Source organism: Chaetodon auriga, chromosome 9 (assembly GCF_051107435.1).
Source record: "Chaetodon auriga isolate fChaAug3 chromosome 9, fChaAug3.hap1, whole genome shotgun sequence".
In the NCBI taxonomy this organism is placed as follows: domain Eukaryota; kingdom Metazoa; phylum Chordata; class Actinopteri; order Chaetodontiformes; family Chaetodontidae; genus Chaetodon; species Chaetodon auriga.
This window is the reverse complement of record NC_135082.1, coordinates 28,881,361-28,897,600: the sequence shown is the minus strand read 5'-3', so window position 1 is coordinate 28,897,600 and position 16,240 is coordinate 28,881,361. Positions and strand designations below refer to the sequence as shown.

At 45.3% G+C, this 16,240-nt stretch overlaps 3 protein-coding genes across 4 annotated transcripts in view; 1 reads left to right on the top strand and 2 right to left on the bottom strand.

Annotated features, from left to right (window-relative positions):
* The window catches only part of b4galt1l (DP-Gal:betaGlcNAc beta 1,4- galactosyltransferase, polypeptide 1, like), a 25,434-nt gene extending 21,817 nt beyond the window's left edge, over window positions 1–3,617 (bottom strand). For both annotated transcript variants that reach the window (XR_013077611.1, XM_076739847.1), the window contains exon 1: window positions 2,688–3,617. Coding sequence is in view for 1 of the 2 variants with exons in the window: in XM_076739847.1 (XP_076595962.1) it covers window positions 2,688–3,042 (355 nt within the window). In the remaining variant the exon portion in view is untranslated. The remainder of the gene's footprint in view (window positions 1–2,687) is intronic.
* The window catches only part of noa1 (nitric oxide associated 1), a 92,234-nt gene that overhangs the window by 68,467 nt on the left and 7,527 nt on the right, over window positions 1–16,240 (bottom strand). The gene's annotated exons all lie outside the window — the stretch shown is intronic.
* On the top strand, window positions 7,198–14,970 carry rest (RE1-silencing transcription factor). Its single transcript, XM_076738975.1, has 6 exons — window positions 7,198–7,386; window positions 8,909–9,181; window positions 9,872–10,438; window positions 11,130–11,290; window positions 11,804–11,887; window positions 13,061–14,970. The coding sequence occupies exons 2-6, from the start codon at window positions 8,928–8,930 to the stop codon at window positions 14,968–14,970; spliced, it is 2,976 nt and encodes a 991-aa protein (XP_076595090.1). The 5' UTR covers window positions 7,198–7,386; window positions 8,909–8,927.

Here is a 16,240-nt window from a genome sequence, read left to right as displayed (position 1 = left end):
TCAGACTGATGATAAACATCTGTGATCATCAAAACTACATAAACTGATCAAACTGAGAGGGCTTCATCTCATCCTGCTCATGTGTCAGCTCAGGTCACTGAACTCCAGGATCCACATCAAACCTGCAGACCTGAACCTCCACATCTGCTCAGTCCAGACCTGTTTACCTGTGGAATGTTCCATACAGGTGTTTTTGGAGCATCAGATTCACAAGAACAGATATTTACAGAAATAGAAGAACATGAAATATATTGACTTTGAGCTGATTTCAGGTCAGTTTGTGTGAAAGACGATCAGGTCAGCTGACCACAGTCTGTCTGATTGGTCCACAGCATTTTGGAATCAGGGTTGTACAAACAAACTAAAGTCCTGCTGGACATGAACACGTGACCTCCACAGACACTGAGGATACGATCCGCCTCCGTAACCAACAGGCACATCTGGTTTTCTACAGTCTGTCTCCCAAAAGACTCTTAACACCGTCAGCTGCTGCTTTCGTACAGAAATGTGCTGTACAGTCAGAACAGCAGAGGCTGAACGTCCACGGCCGACTGTGGAACAGCTGCCTGCAGCATTAACCCTTCACAGTGTGCCATGATACAGAGCTGCTGCTGCTGAGAGCGAAGAGGTGACGTGAAGCTCACCGGACAGACGGCAGCACGACAGACAACACCGAGAGGCTCTGATTGGTTCAGATATCTGACACCTGAAAAACACACAGACTGACACAAACCACACTTTGACCCAACGAAGTAACTGACAGATTAACATTGACACACATTAAGAAGACACTTTGATGTTCCACTGCCAACAAAGACACGTCAAACTGAATCCGAGCGTTTCCATGACGTGTCGTCGCTTGAAGCTACGACCAGATGTCATTCACATCCACATCCAGCAGGCAAAACAACTGTGTTTTATACAGAGCTTCAGTCAGCCATTACTTGATACACACGAAAACAGGAAGATGAATATGGCACAAGCTAATGCTAACAAACAAGCTAGTCCAGCTGAAAAGTCCAGTCGGCCACTTACTGAATGGAGAAACAAGCTGAATGAACAACAACAAGCTGTGTGGTGATTTTCTCTATATTTGATAAGGCTGAGAACACACGTCCTCCGTCTCCTCTGCAGAGGACTTAGGACCAAAGTATCTCAATGTGGCTCTGCTACTAGCCACAACAACAACCAGCCAATCAGCATACGGCTACAAACAGGCCAATCAGAATATCCAACTGGAGGTGGCGCTGTTGCACTGGCTTTTGTTAGCAGGTACAGGTTAGCTGCACTGGCTTTTGTTAGCAGGTACAGGTTAGCTGCACTGGCTTTTGTTAGCAGGTACAGGTTAGCTGCACTGGATTTGTTAGCAGGTACAGGTTAGCTGTAGCCAACAAGAAGGACAAAGTTCATTAGTCATCTGTGCAGAAAAGCATCTGGTGGAAAAAATAACAGTTTTCGTCTCCTTCCTGGCTTCGACAGCCAATCACCAGCTCATTAGATCTCGGTACAAGCATGCTGCATGCTTATTGGCTCGCTGACACTGGATTCCAAAAACACTTTAATCTCTTTAAAGTCTCCAATGGTTCCTTCAGTTCAGTCACAGCTGAGTGAATTTCTACCTTTCATTAAAACCATGAAACAGCCGGTTTCACTGTTTGAGATCTGGCGTGAAGCAGCTTACAGTTTTATATCAACCAATCAGGAGGAGACAAGCAGAAAACAGACTGTCCAACATGACTGAAGGACACTTCAGGGACCAGTCAGGAGCCAGTCCTTTTCACTGTGACTGAAAAAACAAGATAACAATAAAGAGAAAAGATAAGATCTACAAACGTGTGGAAAGAAGGAACAGAAACGGCGTTCAGTCAAAAAGTGTAAATTTGTAAAGTTTGTGATGAAACAGACGGAGTTCGTCTTGGTCTTTGTCCTCCTGACAGTCTGTGTGGGAGCTTCAGCCAACGTTTGTCGTTCTGTTTGATTTTCATAGTGAGACAAGTGAAACCAGCAGCTGACAGGAAGGAAACAAGAGCTCAGAGAACTGAACCCAGATCAGCAGGAAGGAGGATTCAGAGTGAAAAGACGTGAGGCCGCTGCGTGAGGCCACAGCGGCTGACCTGAGAATTCTTCTGCTTCTCATTTGTTTAACGAAACGACAAACAGCAGCCTCCAGACGACAAACGGACCCACCTGACCGAACAAACAGAGACCTCATCACACAGGTGCCACAGGTGTGGTCTGCCTTCAGGTGTTCCTGCTGTGATCCGCCCTCACTTCTAACAACAGTGAGATCCTGACAGCGTGCCACCTCACCACAGTGCTGTCTTTACACCGCTAACATTGGGCCATCAGTGTCCTCTGTGTCCTCAGTATCACTGTCCACAGCCGTGGACGTCTCACTCCAACTTTCTCAACATTAAACCTTGTTTTACTGAAAATTGAGACTGAAGCCTGCAGTCCACTGCTGTCTGTCTCTGTCCTCAGCCGTCTGTCTCTCCACCTGTCTGTCTGTCTGTAACTGGCAGTGTGCCGGTGCTGCTCCACCACCTGTTGTGTCCACTCTCACAGTAAAGACACAACCTTAATTAAAACCTCACCTGGAAACGTTTTGAACCTTCGTGCTTTCCGTCCTCCTGGTCATGAATACTGTTGCGGTGAACTGACACACGGTCGCTCTGACAGGCACTTACCGAGCAGAGGTGACGTTTCCGGGCATCTCTCCAGCTTCTTCACCGGCTCTTCGGCCTTCTTCTCCTCCGCCTGATGCTCCGCGGGTTTCTGCTCCTGCTGCTGGACCTCAGTGGGTACCTCTTTCTTGGTCTCGGCCTGCATTGGTTCGGTTTTGGGAGTGAACTCGGGGTTTCTGACCGGGACCATCTGTGTTACATTATTGTTGGACTGCTGGTTCTGGACGAAGGCGAACCGGATGTCGAGTGAGCGGACGTAGAAGACGACAGTGACGGAGATGTGGAGGAAACACAGCAGCACCACAAGCTTACAGGTCCGGTGGAGGAGGGTAAAGTTGACGGTGGAGTCTCCAGCCATCCTGACGGACTGCTTCACCACCTTGAGAGAAACACTGAGTCTGCTGGAGCCACGAGGAGTTCTTCTTCCACAAAGCGGAACTTCGTTGACTTTTCCAGGATTCTTGCTCCCCGCTAACTCACTGTTAGCTGCTTTCGGACTCCATTTTCGTTAAAGTTCACTTGAAAGTTTACAAACTTTGGACACCGAGAGTCAGTCAAAGTAAATCTAAAAGTTCCCAAAAAGAAGCCGAATGGGAAAAAATGTCAAGTTAAAAGTTTCAGCTCTGTCGCAGTCAGATTGCAGTTAGCTAAAATACCCTTCCGTCCCTTCACTTTTAAAGTGACGTTAACGGCAACGGCTAACTGCTACCGAGAGTTAGCAGCTCAGGAACTCTACGTCCCCGTCACCGGGTTCCTTTAAAACAGGTCCAGTTAAAGACGAACAGTCTCCCCGCTGCTCACGAAGGGTCTTTAAAAAAAATGTCAAAAACTAAAACTCAACAAACGTGAAGAAAAGCTGCTGTTTTCGAACAGAAACGATTAAAAGTGCCGGAAAAACTCGACAAACTTTTGGGTTCAGACTGTCGTTGCTTCCGTCACCGCTGATACCAAATGTCAAGTTGTTGAAATGATCTGTTACACTTCCGTTTTGATTTCAGAATAAAATCTAGTTATAACGCGAAATTGAATGTACCGGACGAGCTATGTGCGGAGTGAGCCACCATAATAATTACAGTGGTTAATTATAATTGATTAATAAACTCACTAAACGTAAATATATATATATTTCACATAACAAGTCAATTTGCATTTAGATGATTTGTTGATAAACTTAAGGGTGAAAAAAGTCATTATAGATATGTCATTAAAATAGCCTGAAATAAAAAAAAATACTTTTATTGGTCATCATTTGTCTTCTTTTTGTGGATCAAACTTCATTATTTAACCTTTGGTCTTTTGATCCAACGTGCTATGTTTCATGTTTAGGAAGGTTTGCCTTTGTATGTTCTTAATTAAAGTTTATAATTTTCAGGAAGCTCAATTCAGCTCAAATGACATGCTAACAAACAAAATCCAACACCTTTTCAGCTGTATTCCATATTGCTGCCAATACAGAATGAGATAACATATAAAAACAAAGCAAAACTTAAAACAACAACAACAACATGTAACACAAGCACGTTATCATGCCTGTGGGACTGGATAACACCATTAAAAGTATAAAAGCATTACTTCATATTTAACTTAAGATGTCCTGCTCCTAGTGCTACTTTTAGCGTTGTATTTCTCATTCAATGTTCCTCACCCGCAGTCCTGGACCGTCACGCTTATCCCAGCCCCACTAAAAATACGGCGCTTTCATTTTGAGGGCATATGCTCGACACTTCCGGGTGTGTCCGTGTAACTGACGCAACTTTGAGTAACTCGACGAATGGGCGTGGCTGCTTCGTGTGTCAGTCTGTGACGTTAGCACACCACCCACACGCCCGGTGGATGAATCGCTGATTGGTGTTTGATCGTCCTATTCAAGACACCCGCCAGATGAAGGAAAGTGACGCGGAAACGGCCTCGTGTGGTGAAAAGGTGGAAATACAACCTGTCAGACTTCTTTCATGATATCTTTGTTTTAATTTCACTCGTCTCTCTCACTGTTGTCTTTTCTTGTTGTTTCTTCATTCTATTTTGTTTTGTTTTGACTTTTATTTTTCATATCTTCTGCGTAAAAGTACAGACAAAAAAAAAAAAAAAAACGTCAGGTCAAGGTCCGATTACTATCTTTTTCTCCTGATCGTTTGGCCATATCTGGTGTTTGTCCTCCAGCTGTCGTGGAGATCGTTCACTCCTCATCCAAACTCAAGAAGAAGACGCTGACAAGGCAAGGCAAGGCAAATTTTTTTGTATAGCACAATTCATACACCAGGCAATTCAAAGTGCTTTACAGAAGCATAAAATACATTAAAATCATACATTTCAAAGAAAGAAAGAAAGAAATTAGAAGAAAATAGAAAAATAAAAATGCAATTAAGGGGAAATTAAAAACAGAAGCCAGTAAAAGACAATAATTTAGCATTTAGAATGATTAAAGTCTGACGTGGCTGAAAGCTGTTCATACACGTGTGTGTCTCGTGTGTCACAGTGTTTATTTCGTTCCCTGCTCATGTGACACAGTGGGCATTTAGCGGTAATGGGATTTCTTATTTTTCATCTTCTCTGTTCCTCAATGGTGAACCGAATGATTTCGTCTTCTCTTGACTCAGCTGGAAGCATTCACTACCTTAAAGCCAAATGATTAACTATGCCATTTGATTAGGTGTGTGTATGTGTTCATCTGCTGACCATGACACCACGTATGTACTCATCTACTGATTAAGGGAACATCCTGCATGATCAAAGCTGCTGATTGACCATTGTCCTGACTGAACAACACATTATATTGTGCCTATTGTGCTGACATTGTTCTGGTGGTAATGTCATCCTCCTTTACAAGATAATGTGTTGTATATAACCTGACAACTTTCCCTGCTCTGGGCTCTCTTCACCGTCTCACACTCGAGACGGCAGGGGGGAGTCCGTCTGCAGGCGAAACAATGAACTCCCAAAAAGACAACGAACGACTTTGTGCCGTTTAACACAACACAGCCAGAACAGTGTGATGTGATGATGTAATGATATGATGTGATGATGTAATGATATGATGTGATGATGTAATGATATGATGTGATGATGTAATGATATGATGTGATAATGTCATGTGATGTGATGATATGTGATGTAAATGATTTGAAGTGTTTGTCAGTAAATTGAACTGATTTCAACAGAAAAGATTTTGTTGTTTGAAGAATATTACAGCCTGTAAAACAAACACCTGTGTGTGTGTGTGTGTGTGTGTGTGTGTGTGTGTGTGTGTGTGTGTGTGTGTGTGTGTGTGTGTGTGTCGGGGTGTTAATGGCAGCCACAGCCATTTGTCTCTTCTCTAAAACTGTCTTCACAGCATGAATAAATAAGGCAGTAAAATCTTACTTCTGTGCCTTTATCAGTAACACAGACTTTACTTTCATGAAAATCAAATGTCCATCAAATCTGAAGCTGTTGTTCTCTGTGAGAGACAAACTGGAGAGAACGTGTGGAAAATGTTTTCAGTGTTTTCGTCTTCTCACTTGTGAGAATAAGTCAGAAAATTCATGTCGACTGATTCGAGAGTTTTCATGCCATCTGTAAACTGTGTTCACCAGTCAAATGGATTTCACTCATTAAAGGTTGTTTTAAGGTTCGTCAGTCATTATTTTTCAAAACCTGCATTTCCCACAAACACATTTCCAAAATCTGAAGAAACATCAGTTCTTCTCTTTGCTTTCAGTTCACACTTATGCTGCGGAATAAAGTGGAAACCACGTGCCATGTGTGAAGTCTATCCCGTTTTATCTCATAAAGCAAAGCGTTGTTCAGCTCCAGTGAAAAACACCACGGCAAAGAAAATGACCTCATTTTCTGTCATTCAGATGACACATTGAACAAATCTGCTTTTCTTCTTCCACACTGACGAACTGGTTTGAGTCCAGTTTCCACAGGAAGTAATCTCAGCCTGAAACATAAACCTCTTCACTCTTAACTTAAATAAAGAATCCAGCATCTTCATATTTAATCATCAGAAATGTCCACATCCATGTTTCTGCTGACTGTTGCTGTGCAGACCTACCTTAACTCTGCTGTTTGTGCTGTTTCACTGCTGATTTCAGGTCAGCTGGGGTCCTGAAATCAGTTAAAAATGATGCAGATGTGAGTGTTTATGAGGCTGTAACAGCAGAGAGCAGTTTAACATTCAAGAAAAGTCCAAGCAGATTCAAAGAAAACCTCATATATCATAAACTGCGTGTGTGTTTGCATGTAAACGCTTCCTTTGTGATGTCACTGGTACCTGCAGCTGTCAGGTGGAGTAGCTGTAGTGAAGCTCAGTATTTCCCTGTTAAGTATACTGCAGTAGAAGTACAAGTACTGTGAAAAGAATGACTGATTGATTCAAAGGGATAATTACACAAAATAGACTCTGAGCTGAAACGTGTACTTACGTTCAGACTTTGGGTGAGTGTTTCCAGTCAGGTGAAGCCTCTGCGTTGACACACAGATTTCATTCTGATTAAGGACGATGAAGATGTGTCATTTCTTCTTCTGTCATCTTCCTCCTGAAGGTGCAGCTCGCTGCCGGGACGACGTGCTGACGTCACCGCCGAGCGTGCCTCGCTGTGGAGGAATGTGCGGAAACTTCTCCGCCACTTTTCTTTCTGCGCTGTTCGTCGAAGATTAAAAGTGTCGAATCTGGACAAAAGTGAAGGAGCCTGAAGTGAAGTCTGGATCGGAAGAATCGGTGAGTTTGTCCGTTTCTGGGTGTACAATGTCGGACAGTTCGCGCAGCTGTTGGCCGGCTGGAAGTCGGAGCAGAGCGGCTCAAAGTTGTTGGCAGTTTGGAGGAAAATGGAGGCGCTGAGGTGGTGAAGAAGGCGCTGTCCGGGGCTGATCAGGACCATGGCTAACACTCCCGACGGCGGCAGTCGACACACGAAACTCATCGATCAGCCCCGAAACTCACCTGCACCGCCAAAAAAAGCCCAGCAGAAAGACGTCCAACACTTTCGGTTATCGGCTTCAATCTAAAACCAACATTTAGAGAACTTCAGACACGAAAATCAAAATGTCGCTGCTGGATTCCAGTTGTGCGCTTCCGCAAACTAACTTTTTCTGCAGCAACGGACAGAGAGAAGTCAGCGACAGACAGCTGAAAACCACAGCTTTGAGGAGAGAAAGTCATGTTTAATCCTCAGAAACTTGAGGAGACTGAACAGACAACTTTTACCAGCTCGAAGCAGCGTTAGCTTCCTTTACCTGAGCGTCCTTTACTTTAGCTTTCTTTACTTTAGCTTTACTTCAGCTTTCTTTACTTTAGCTTTCTTTACTTCAGCTTCTTTTACCATACTTAAAGTCAAAGTGTGCTGATATTCGGCTGCTTTCAGCGCTTTGTTTGCGGTCCAACTGCCTTCAGTGTCGGTGTTTTCTGGGAATCTCTCGTGTTTCAGCCTGTTCGGTGTAAAAAGTTAAAGTCGGAGATTTCCAGAGGAAGTTCTGAACGTGTTTTCTGTCCTCGCGGCGCTGGCCACTGAGCTGTGGTGCTGTTTCAAAATGGCCGACAGTCATTTTCACAGCAGAGATCAGATCATCAGCGCAGAGGAAAGTTGACCTGCAGCTTCGAGCTGTTTGTGTTTGAGAGTTTTTGGACTGGTGTGTGAAGTCTGCAGGCTGGACGCTGTCTCTCATGGATTCAGTCTTTAGAAGCAGAAAGATCACCGTTCAGTCAAACTTCTATTGTAATGCGCATCATTGGTGCAGCATTAACAAACTTTTCTGATCAATGAGATCATCAGACTGACTGACTGCAGCGCTCAGTGAATGTCATGGTGGAAGTGAGAATCACACAATAACATATTTATATGAGGTTTGGTTTGGCTGCAAATGTTCAAATATTTCAGACTTTTTACTCAGGAATGACTTTTAAAAGATGTAGAATTTATTGTTCAGGCGTCTCGTTTTAACATTCGACCGGTGTGATGCTTAAAAGGTGTTTTTCTGTTTTTTCTGTTTCATGTTACAACAAATAAATTTAACTTTGACTTTGTGTCATGAGGTTTAATATCAGCTAAACAGTCTTCAGTGTGAAAGTGAGCAAACGCTGACTTCACTGCAGCCTGTGAGAAGACAGAAAGTAATCAGAATTCAGATTACTACAGACCACAGATCTGTAATTAAATAGCAGCCAGGTGTTAATCTAAAAAGACAAAGTCCACTTTGTAAAAAGTGTCTGCACGCTAACTGTCCTCCATGCTGTTGGCTCTCAGGTGCGGAGCTGAACTCAACATGGCCGCTCAGACAGTGTTCTCTGTGGAGATGTTTCCCGTGGGCGTGTCTCTGATGGAGGATGGTCAGAGTCTCAGTGACATGCCCAGGAACACGCTGCCCGCCCCTCAGCTGGTGATGCTGGCCAACGTGGCGGCGGTGACGGCAACGGAGGGCGGTGGCTGTGACAGCAGCGCGGCGGACGAGAAGGAGATGATGGAGCTGAAGACGGTGGGATGCAGCTACTCGGACAGTGAGGACGAGAGCATCATCAGGTGAATCTGTGGACAGGTGGTGCCGCCTGTTCAGCGTCACGTGTGATTTTCGTCACTGATATAAGTGACCAATGAAAAGGTGAAACCATGAATTTTTTTAGGTCAGGTGTAACGGTGCATTTGAAACTTGTTGGGGGACTCGGGAACCTGTAGCAAGCTGAATGTGGCCCCCGGGCCGGTAGTTTTACATTGAGCACCATCAGACGCTGTATTTAAACACACTGAATCCTTTCAGCTCAAACAGTTCCTCACGTTCATCTTCAGAAACAATTTCCATGAATTTCCAAAAGTGCAGCCCTCGCAGAGATTTAGAAATGAAAGAGCAGCATTTAAAACCACTTTACAGAAGTTAAACATCAGGGTCTGAAGGCCTGACCAGTTATATGTTCAAGAAATCCAGCAGCTACACGGGTCCCGTGTTCCCGTCACTCATCTTTTTTATTTTAAGTCAAAGGAAGTGTAAAAATTACATTCAAAGGAGACATGGACACAAAGATGAAGTGTTTTATTTCTTCTCAGAAATGACAGAACTTTGGTCGGTCATAAGTCCAGACTGTGAAATCAGTCGTTACCGTGTCCATCAGACAAATCATCTGTCATTCCTCGTTTCATCCACCGTGTCACTTCAGTTATTTAACCACAGTCTGGAACGTCTTACCTGTGTGCTAACTCACCTGTTTGTCTGCTCAGGTACAGCTACGACAACCAGAACTACAGAGAGGTCTGCATCATCGAGTACCCCGAGTCTCCGGGCCCGAGCATCAATGCCGTGGTTGTGGGAAATGATGAGGAGGAGCAAGAGGAGGACGGTGGGGACAAAGCAGAAGATCTGTCCCGGCGCACTCAGCCCCGCCCCTCTACCAGCACCAAAACACCTGAGCAGGGCACCCAACGCAAAGACGGCCCGGCCGCCGCGCCCGACAGCACCAAGAAGAAGAAGCCCTTCCACTGTAAACCGTGTCACTTCCAGGCTCAGAACGAGCAGGAGTTCGTGGAGCATCTCGGCACTCACGGCATCAGCAAGATGATGGTGGTGAACCGGGTGGAGGGCAGGAGCAAGGCCAAGGCCAAGGAGGCCGAAACAGCCGAGGCCCAGGACCCGCCGGGCGCGGAGGAGCGGAGCGGCGGGGAGGCCGCGGCAACGGCAGGTGACATCAAAGGGCTGATCAGGTGTGAACGGTGTGGCTACAACACCAACAGATATGACCATTATATCGCCCACCTGAAACACCACAGCAAAGAGGGCGAAGACCACAGGTAGCGGGATCACAGACCCACAGAGTCCACAGGATCTGGCTTGGCCACACTCTTCCCGAGCTTTTCACCGTCTGCGGTCAGACAGCGAATCGGATGAAAAAGTGATCAGGGCTCATAAGTAAAGCAGCAGTTATTGATCAGCGTGCTGATCAGAGTAAGTTAAAGGTTCCCTGTGGGGTTTATTGGTGTTCCTGTGATTACGTTTATCATCAGAGCAGCGTTTATGCGACTAACTTTCCATTTTCTTAAGACACACGTGAGTAACGCGTGATGTTAGGGTGGCGGCAACGCACCAGCAAAGGTCGTGAAGAAGGCGTCCATCTGCACGAAAACATGTTTCAAACATCATCTTTACAAACGTTCAATGAGGGTTTGTTGGAGCTCCACATGGAGCTTTGATGACAGCGGCGGTGCTGCGCGAGCCGATATGTTGGCGTTTAAAACGATTGATCACAGGGAGTCAATCCATGTTCAGAAAAGGCCTCACATTGATTAACGAGGATACGGCGATGAAGGACAGTGCGTCCAAATTAGCTGAGCATCATGAATCTGTTCTAAGCTGTTGTTGAAGGACTTGTGTGGACGACAGAGCCAGATCCTGTGGACACTGAGCGTCAGGCGTCTTCATTTGGTTGTTCAGTGTAATCATGTCATGAATCGAGTGTGTGTCTGTCTGTCTCTGTCTCTGCAGGGTGTTTAAGTGCACTCTGTGTCCATACACCACTGTCAGCCAGTACCACTGGAGGAAACACCTGAGGAATCACTTCCCCAGCAAACTGCACACCTGCAGCCAGTGCTCCTACTTCTCCGACCGCAAGAGCAACTACATCCAACACATCAGGACGCACACAGGTAGGACACTCCGACGTCTCCGGAGTCTGAGGACATTCATAGACTTCCTGGTTTCAGAAACTTGCATATGGTAGCTGGAGTACTAAGTATGATACACCTGATGTATGTTTCTGATCACTGTCATGTCTGTAGGTGTGAAGTGTTTAATGATGGTAGAAGTTCTGGTCTTGATCAAATTATGAAATGTGTTGTAGCTCTGGTTGACCAGCTCCATCACACATTACCAGTGATCAGCTAGAGAGTCTGAATCCAGCAGGATAAAAACTACAACAGAGTTCAGACAGCCAGAACAACCAGACAGCGTTCATGCTCACCTGCTGCTGTGACTTTCAGGAATGCAGCGTGCAGGATCTGCTCAACTAATGTTAACTAACCTGACAACTCAAACAATTCAGTTTTAGCTGTCAGCTCTGTGACAGTTTCTGTGTGCTGTGATGAGCAGTTGGTAAAACAGGGTTGAAAGTCTTAATCCAGAGCCACATGTGACATGTGTTTGTTTTCTGTGTTGTTCAGGTGTTCGTCCTTTCCAGTGTCTGTACTGCGACTACTCCAGTTCACAGAAGACCCACCTGACTCGACACATGAGGACTCACTCTGGTCAGTCGTCCACTCCGAGCTCTGTAACATATGTGTTCAAGCACAGGAAGCTGTTTAGAAATGAGCTGTAGGACAAAACGCCATCAGCACCACAGAACTGAGTCAAGAATTTTACTGCACTTGTGTTTTCTGGCTGGAGTAACTTTGGACTCAACAAAATACAAAAAGACTTTTAACACCAATGATGATTAAATGAGTAAAGGGCACAACATGTAGTAACAACAGCAGCAGCAACAGTAGTAGTAGTAGTAGTAGTAGTAGTAGTAGTAGTAGTAGCAGCAGCCGAACCGTGACTGTTGATCTGTCGATTGCATTTTTCTTGTTGTCACTGACAGTAAACATGTTTGTTGTTCTCACTGAAGCCGTCGATGTTGGATCAGTGTGGTAAAGTGATTAGCATTCAAGCTACATGCTCTGTCTTGTGTTGTGTTTCTGTCTGAGTTCACACTGAAGCAGATCACCTGAAAACACAGCTCACATCTGCTGGTCCACCGAGTTAACAGGCAGCAGGAGAGTGATATGAAGATTCAGGGCAACCCTGTTTGACACAGTGTTTTCAGGTTTATCTGCTCTGGTGTCGACATCAAACCTCCTGCATGAACAGTCTTTGTTTGTCAAAAGGGACAGATTTGGCTGACTGATACTGAGCGAAAGTCTCTCCAAAAAAACAATCCATCAGCCAATAATAATTAATTATATAGACAAAAATAAAGACTTTTGTCTGATGGATCAGATCGGTCATTAAAGAGTGGTAAAGAAGAAGACACTGTACTGAGGGTGGTTATCGTACAGCTGCACAATAAAGATGACAGTGAAAGTAAAAATGATAATTATACACAAAAACAAATGCAATTCAAATCGTGAATTAAATGTTGACATTAGGTGTGGAAAATATGGATAAAATCTTAATCTTGGATACATTTCACATTGTGACGATAAACAGTACCAGTCAAGAATCTGGACACACCTTCTGAGTCAATGGTTTGTCTTTGTTTTTATTGTTTTCTACATTGTAGATCAATACTGAAGACATCAAAACTGATAAAAACTGATCATTTTGTCCCTCAGACGCATCAGTCAGACTCACCTGCTGCATGAAACCCTTTGGTGTCTTACCTGTACAGTGTCACATTATCCTCTGCAGTATTTTGACATTTGCTTACCTTCCTGCAGGTGAGCGTCCTTTCAAGTGTGAGAGCTGTAATTACCTGGCAGCCAACCAGCATGAGGTGACCCGCCACGCCCGGCAGGTCCACAATGGCCCTAAACCTCTTTCCTGCCCATACTGCGAGTATAAGACCGCAGACCGCAGCAACTTTAAGAAGCATGTTGAGCTGCATCTCAATCCTCGTCAGTTTCTATGCCCGCTCTGCAAGTACGCCGCCTCCAAGAAATGCAACCTGCAGTACCACATCAAGTCCAGGCACTCCGGCTGCAACGTCGCCATGGACATCTCCAAGGTCAAACTGCGCATCAAAAAACCTGGTCCTGACCGTGCAGAGGAAAACTCCACAGCAAGTAAGCTTGACAATTCCTCCAGCATTGAGGAGGACTTTGACATGGATGAGGACAATGGGGACGAGGATGAAGGTGTGGACTCGAGCCCGATAAATCTATCCATCAGAAAGAGCAGCCGGCCCAGCACCGCCCAACCCGTGCAGAGTGAAGCACCTGACAAGGTTCAGAAGAAATCCAACATCACTTCTGAGAAACTACCAAAACTGAAGGACAAGGTGGACCCCGAGAAAAAGGTCACAGCAAGGCAGAAGAAGATAGAGAAGGTCAACGAGACTCTTGAGAACGGATCTGTTAAAGAAACCCAGACAGAGACAATAATAGGTGCTGTAAATACAGACAACAAGGCAAAGAGACGAGTCAAGAAGCTGTCGGCAGAGAAAACAACTGTCCACGATCAAGCAGAAGCAACTGAATCCGAAAAAGACCAAATGCAGAAATCTGACCAACAAAGATCAGAAGAAGAAAGAGTGGTGAAGCAGAAAGTGGAGAAAGAGCAAGAAAAGTTGAGGCCTGAGAAGGAGAAAGAACATCAGAAGAATGATGGCAGTGGAAAAGAGATGAAAAGCCTCAACAAACCAAGGAAATCTGGACCAAAGAAGTCAGAAAAAATACCAGAGCATGTTGAGGAAGCTCAGCAGCAACTGGACAGTCCTGAGAAAACTCAAAAGGAAAAGGTGGTCAAGGAAAAAGCGGCAAAGAGGAAAGCAGCGGAGGCTCTCGACCTTTCCAAAAAATCTTTGTCTGAGACTCCATCCAAGGCCAGACGGCTGAAAGCCACAGCTGCAGAGAAGCTGCAGTTGAAACCTGCTTCAGGAGACACTAAGAAGGTGAATGATGCCACTCCTATGCCGCACAAGTCCAATGGGACAACCACTGTGAAGCAGAAGAAGACCAGAAACACCAGCAAGAAAGCCACAGACCTTCAACAAACTGTGGATCCAGCTAAAGACAAAACAACTGCTGTCAGCAGTCCATCCTCAGACACTCCAGAAGCATCCACTCAGCCAGACAACCCGCCACAAACCACAAACTCTGGACCCACCCTGACAGAAAGCAGCCCTGCACAGAAGAAGGCCTCCCCCGATGAACCAGCTCCAACAGAACCAGAAAAGACTCAAAGCAAACTCCCAGAGAAGATGGACGCTTCGCCCACCTGCAGCTCAGGTGAGGACACACCTTCTCAAGCTGACAACCGTCCTGCTCCGACGTTTGTTAAACCCACATCACCACCTCCTCTGGTGCTCCCAGGCCAGCGAAGCAAACCCGCTGATCCAGAGGACGACGAGGGCATCCACAGCAGCCATGAAGGGGGAAGTGACATCAGCGACAGCGCGTCTGAGGGCAGCGATGACTCTGGCCTCAACGGTAACGGTGCCGGGTCGGGCAAGATGGCCAACGACCCCGAAACGCCCACAGATGAGATCCCAACACCGACGGAGCTTAAGAGTCACATGTGTATCTTCTGCGACCGTACATTCCCTTTGGAGGTTGAGTACCGTCGCCACCTGAACCGCCATCTCGTTAACGTCTACTACATGGACAACACCGCCAAAGGACAGAAATGAGGATCTGCATCCATGGCGATGCATTCTGCATGGACATCCTGTAGTCAGCTGGTCATTATCAGCAGTCTCTTCATAGTCCTCATTAAGATCAAGTGCCTGTTCTCTAAAAAACGGTTATATAAACTCACTGTAGGCCTCATGATAAGGGATCCCAGCACCAGCACTGTCACCGCTCTGTGAAATACGCTAAAGCCACTTTTTCCAAATCGTCTCTGGTTTTTCAGGTCAAACTGGGTCTGTTAGAAATCTGTTTCAGGTTTTCATTGATCTGTTTGCACTGTGTCACTTTTGGAAAACCTTTTATCTCACCAATAGATTCTCCAAATGCCTCCAAATCCTAGATGTGCTCCAGGTCCACATCCACCACACCAGCATTGGTTCATCGATGGGCCCTGTGAAACCGGTTTCCTAGTACACCAATATGTTGTTCAGATATCTGCAGAACTGAAAAGTTCTCCAGTCAAACTAAACGTAGTGAAAAACGTTTTTTTGAAATTAAACGAAACCATTAATTTGTTTTTGGTGGTCCTTCCAGAGAACAGGCTCTGACAGAGGCAGCGGCACCTTTGCTTGTTTGGCCGGGGTTGCATTTGGGTCTTGGACCCCAGAATACTTGCATGTAGGTCTAGTTTTCTGTTGTACTCGCTTCAGTGAGTGGCAGGAAGTAATGACGCTTAAACTTGTAACGCTGCACACACGTGGGTGGACGTTTTTCTTTGTTGTCATGGACACCTGTTATGGTATCAGATCACAGTCAGCTGCAGCAGCAGCTTCATTAGTTTTCATCTCTACAAATCAAATTTTTAAGTTTGTTTCACCTGTTTTGTAAATCAGACTTCTGTCATGTGACTGTCGATGGTTTCAGGACCACATCAGGACCTTAGAGCAGCTGAATGGTCCTGCAAACACACAGAAGAAAACCTGAGGCAGAGGCTTTTCCCTCTGTTACAAACTGCTGTTGTAAAACTGTCCAAATATTCATTTGTTTGGAGTCGATTTTCCCGTTTGGTGCCTTTGACAATCACTTTTGTTCAGTAATGCTTTGTAGCTTTTTCTCTTCATGTGTTGGTTTTGGTTTGACGGTTGAACTGCACATTCTCACATGTTTGGTGGAAAACGGTTTTGTACTGGTGACTATTCATTGACGTTCGTCCAGACATCGGGGAGTTCTGATTGGTTAAATAAGACGACGCAGGTTACGGCAGAACTTCATTTTTTATATCAGAACCACATCCGTTTCGTTTGGCGCTCGATGAGTTAAACCATCACC

Bases quoted from the DNA above. Each gene is read 5' to 3' on its own strand.
- rest (XM_076738975.1), top strand. From the start codon at position 8,928: ATGGCCGCTCAGACAGTGTTCTCTGTGGAGATGTTTCCCGTGGGCGTG. The intron at 11,291-11,803 runs GTAGGACACTCC...TGTGTTGTTCAG, and splicing joins ACACATCAGGACGCACACAG to GTGTTCGTCCTTTCCAGTGT. The intron at 11,888-13,060 runs GTCAGTCGTCCA...ACCTTCCTGCAG, and splicing joins ACACATGAGGACTCACTCTG to GTGAGCGTCCTTTCAAGTGT.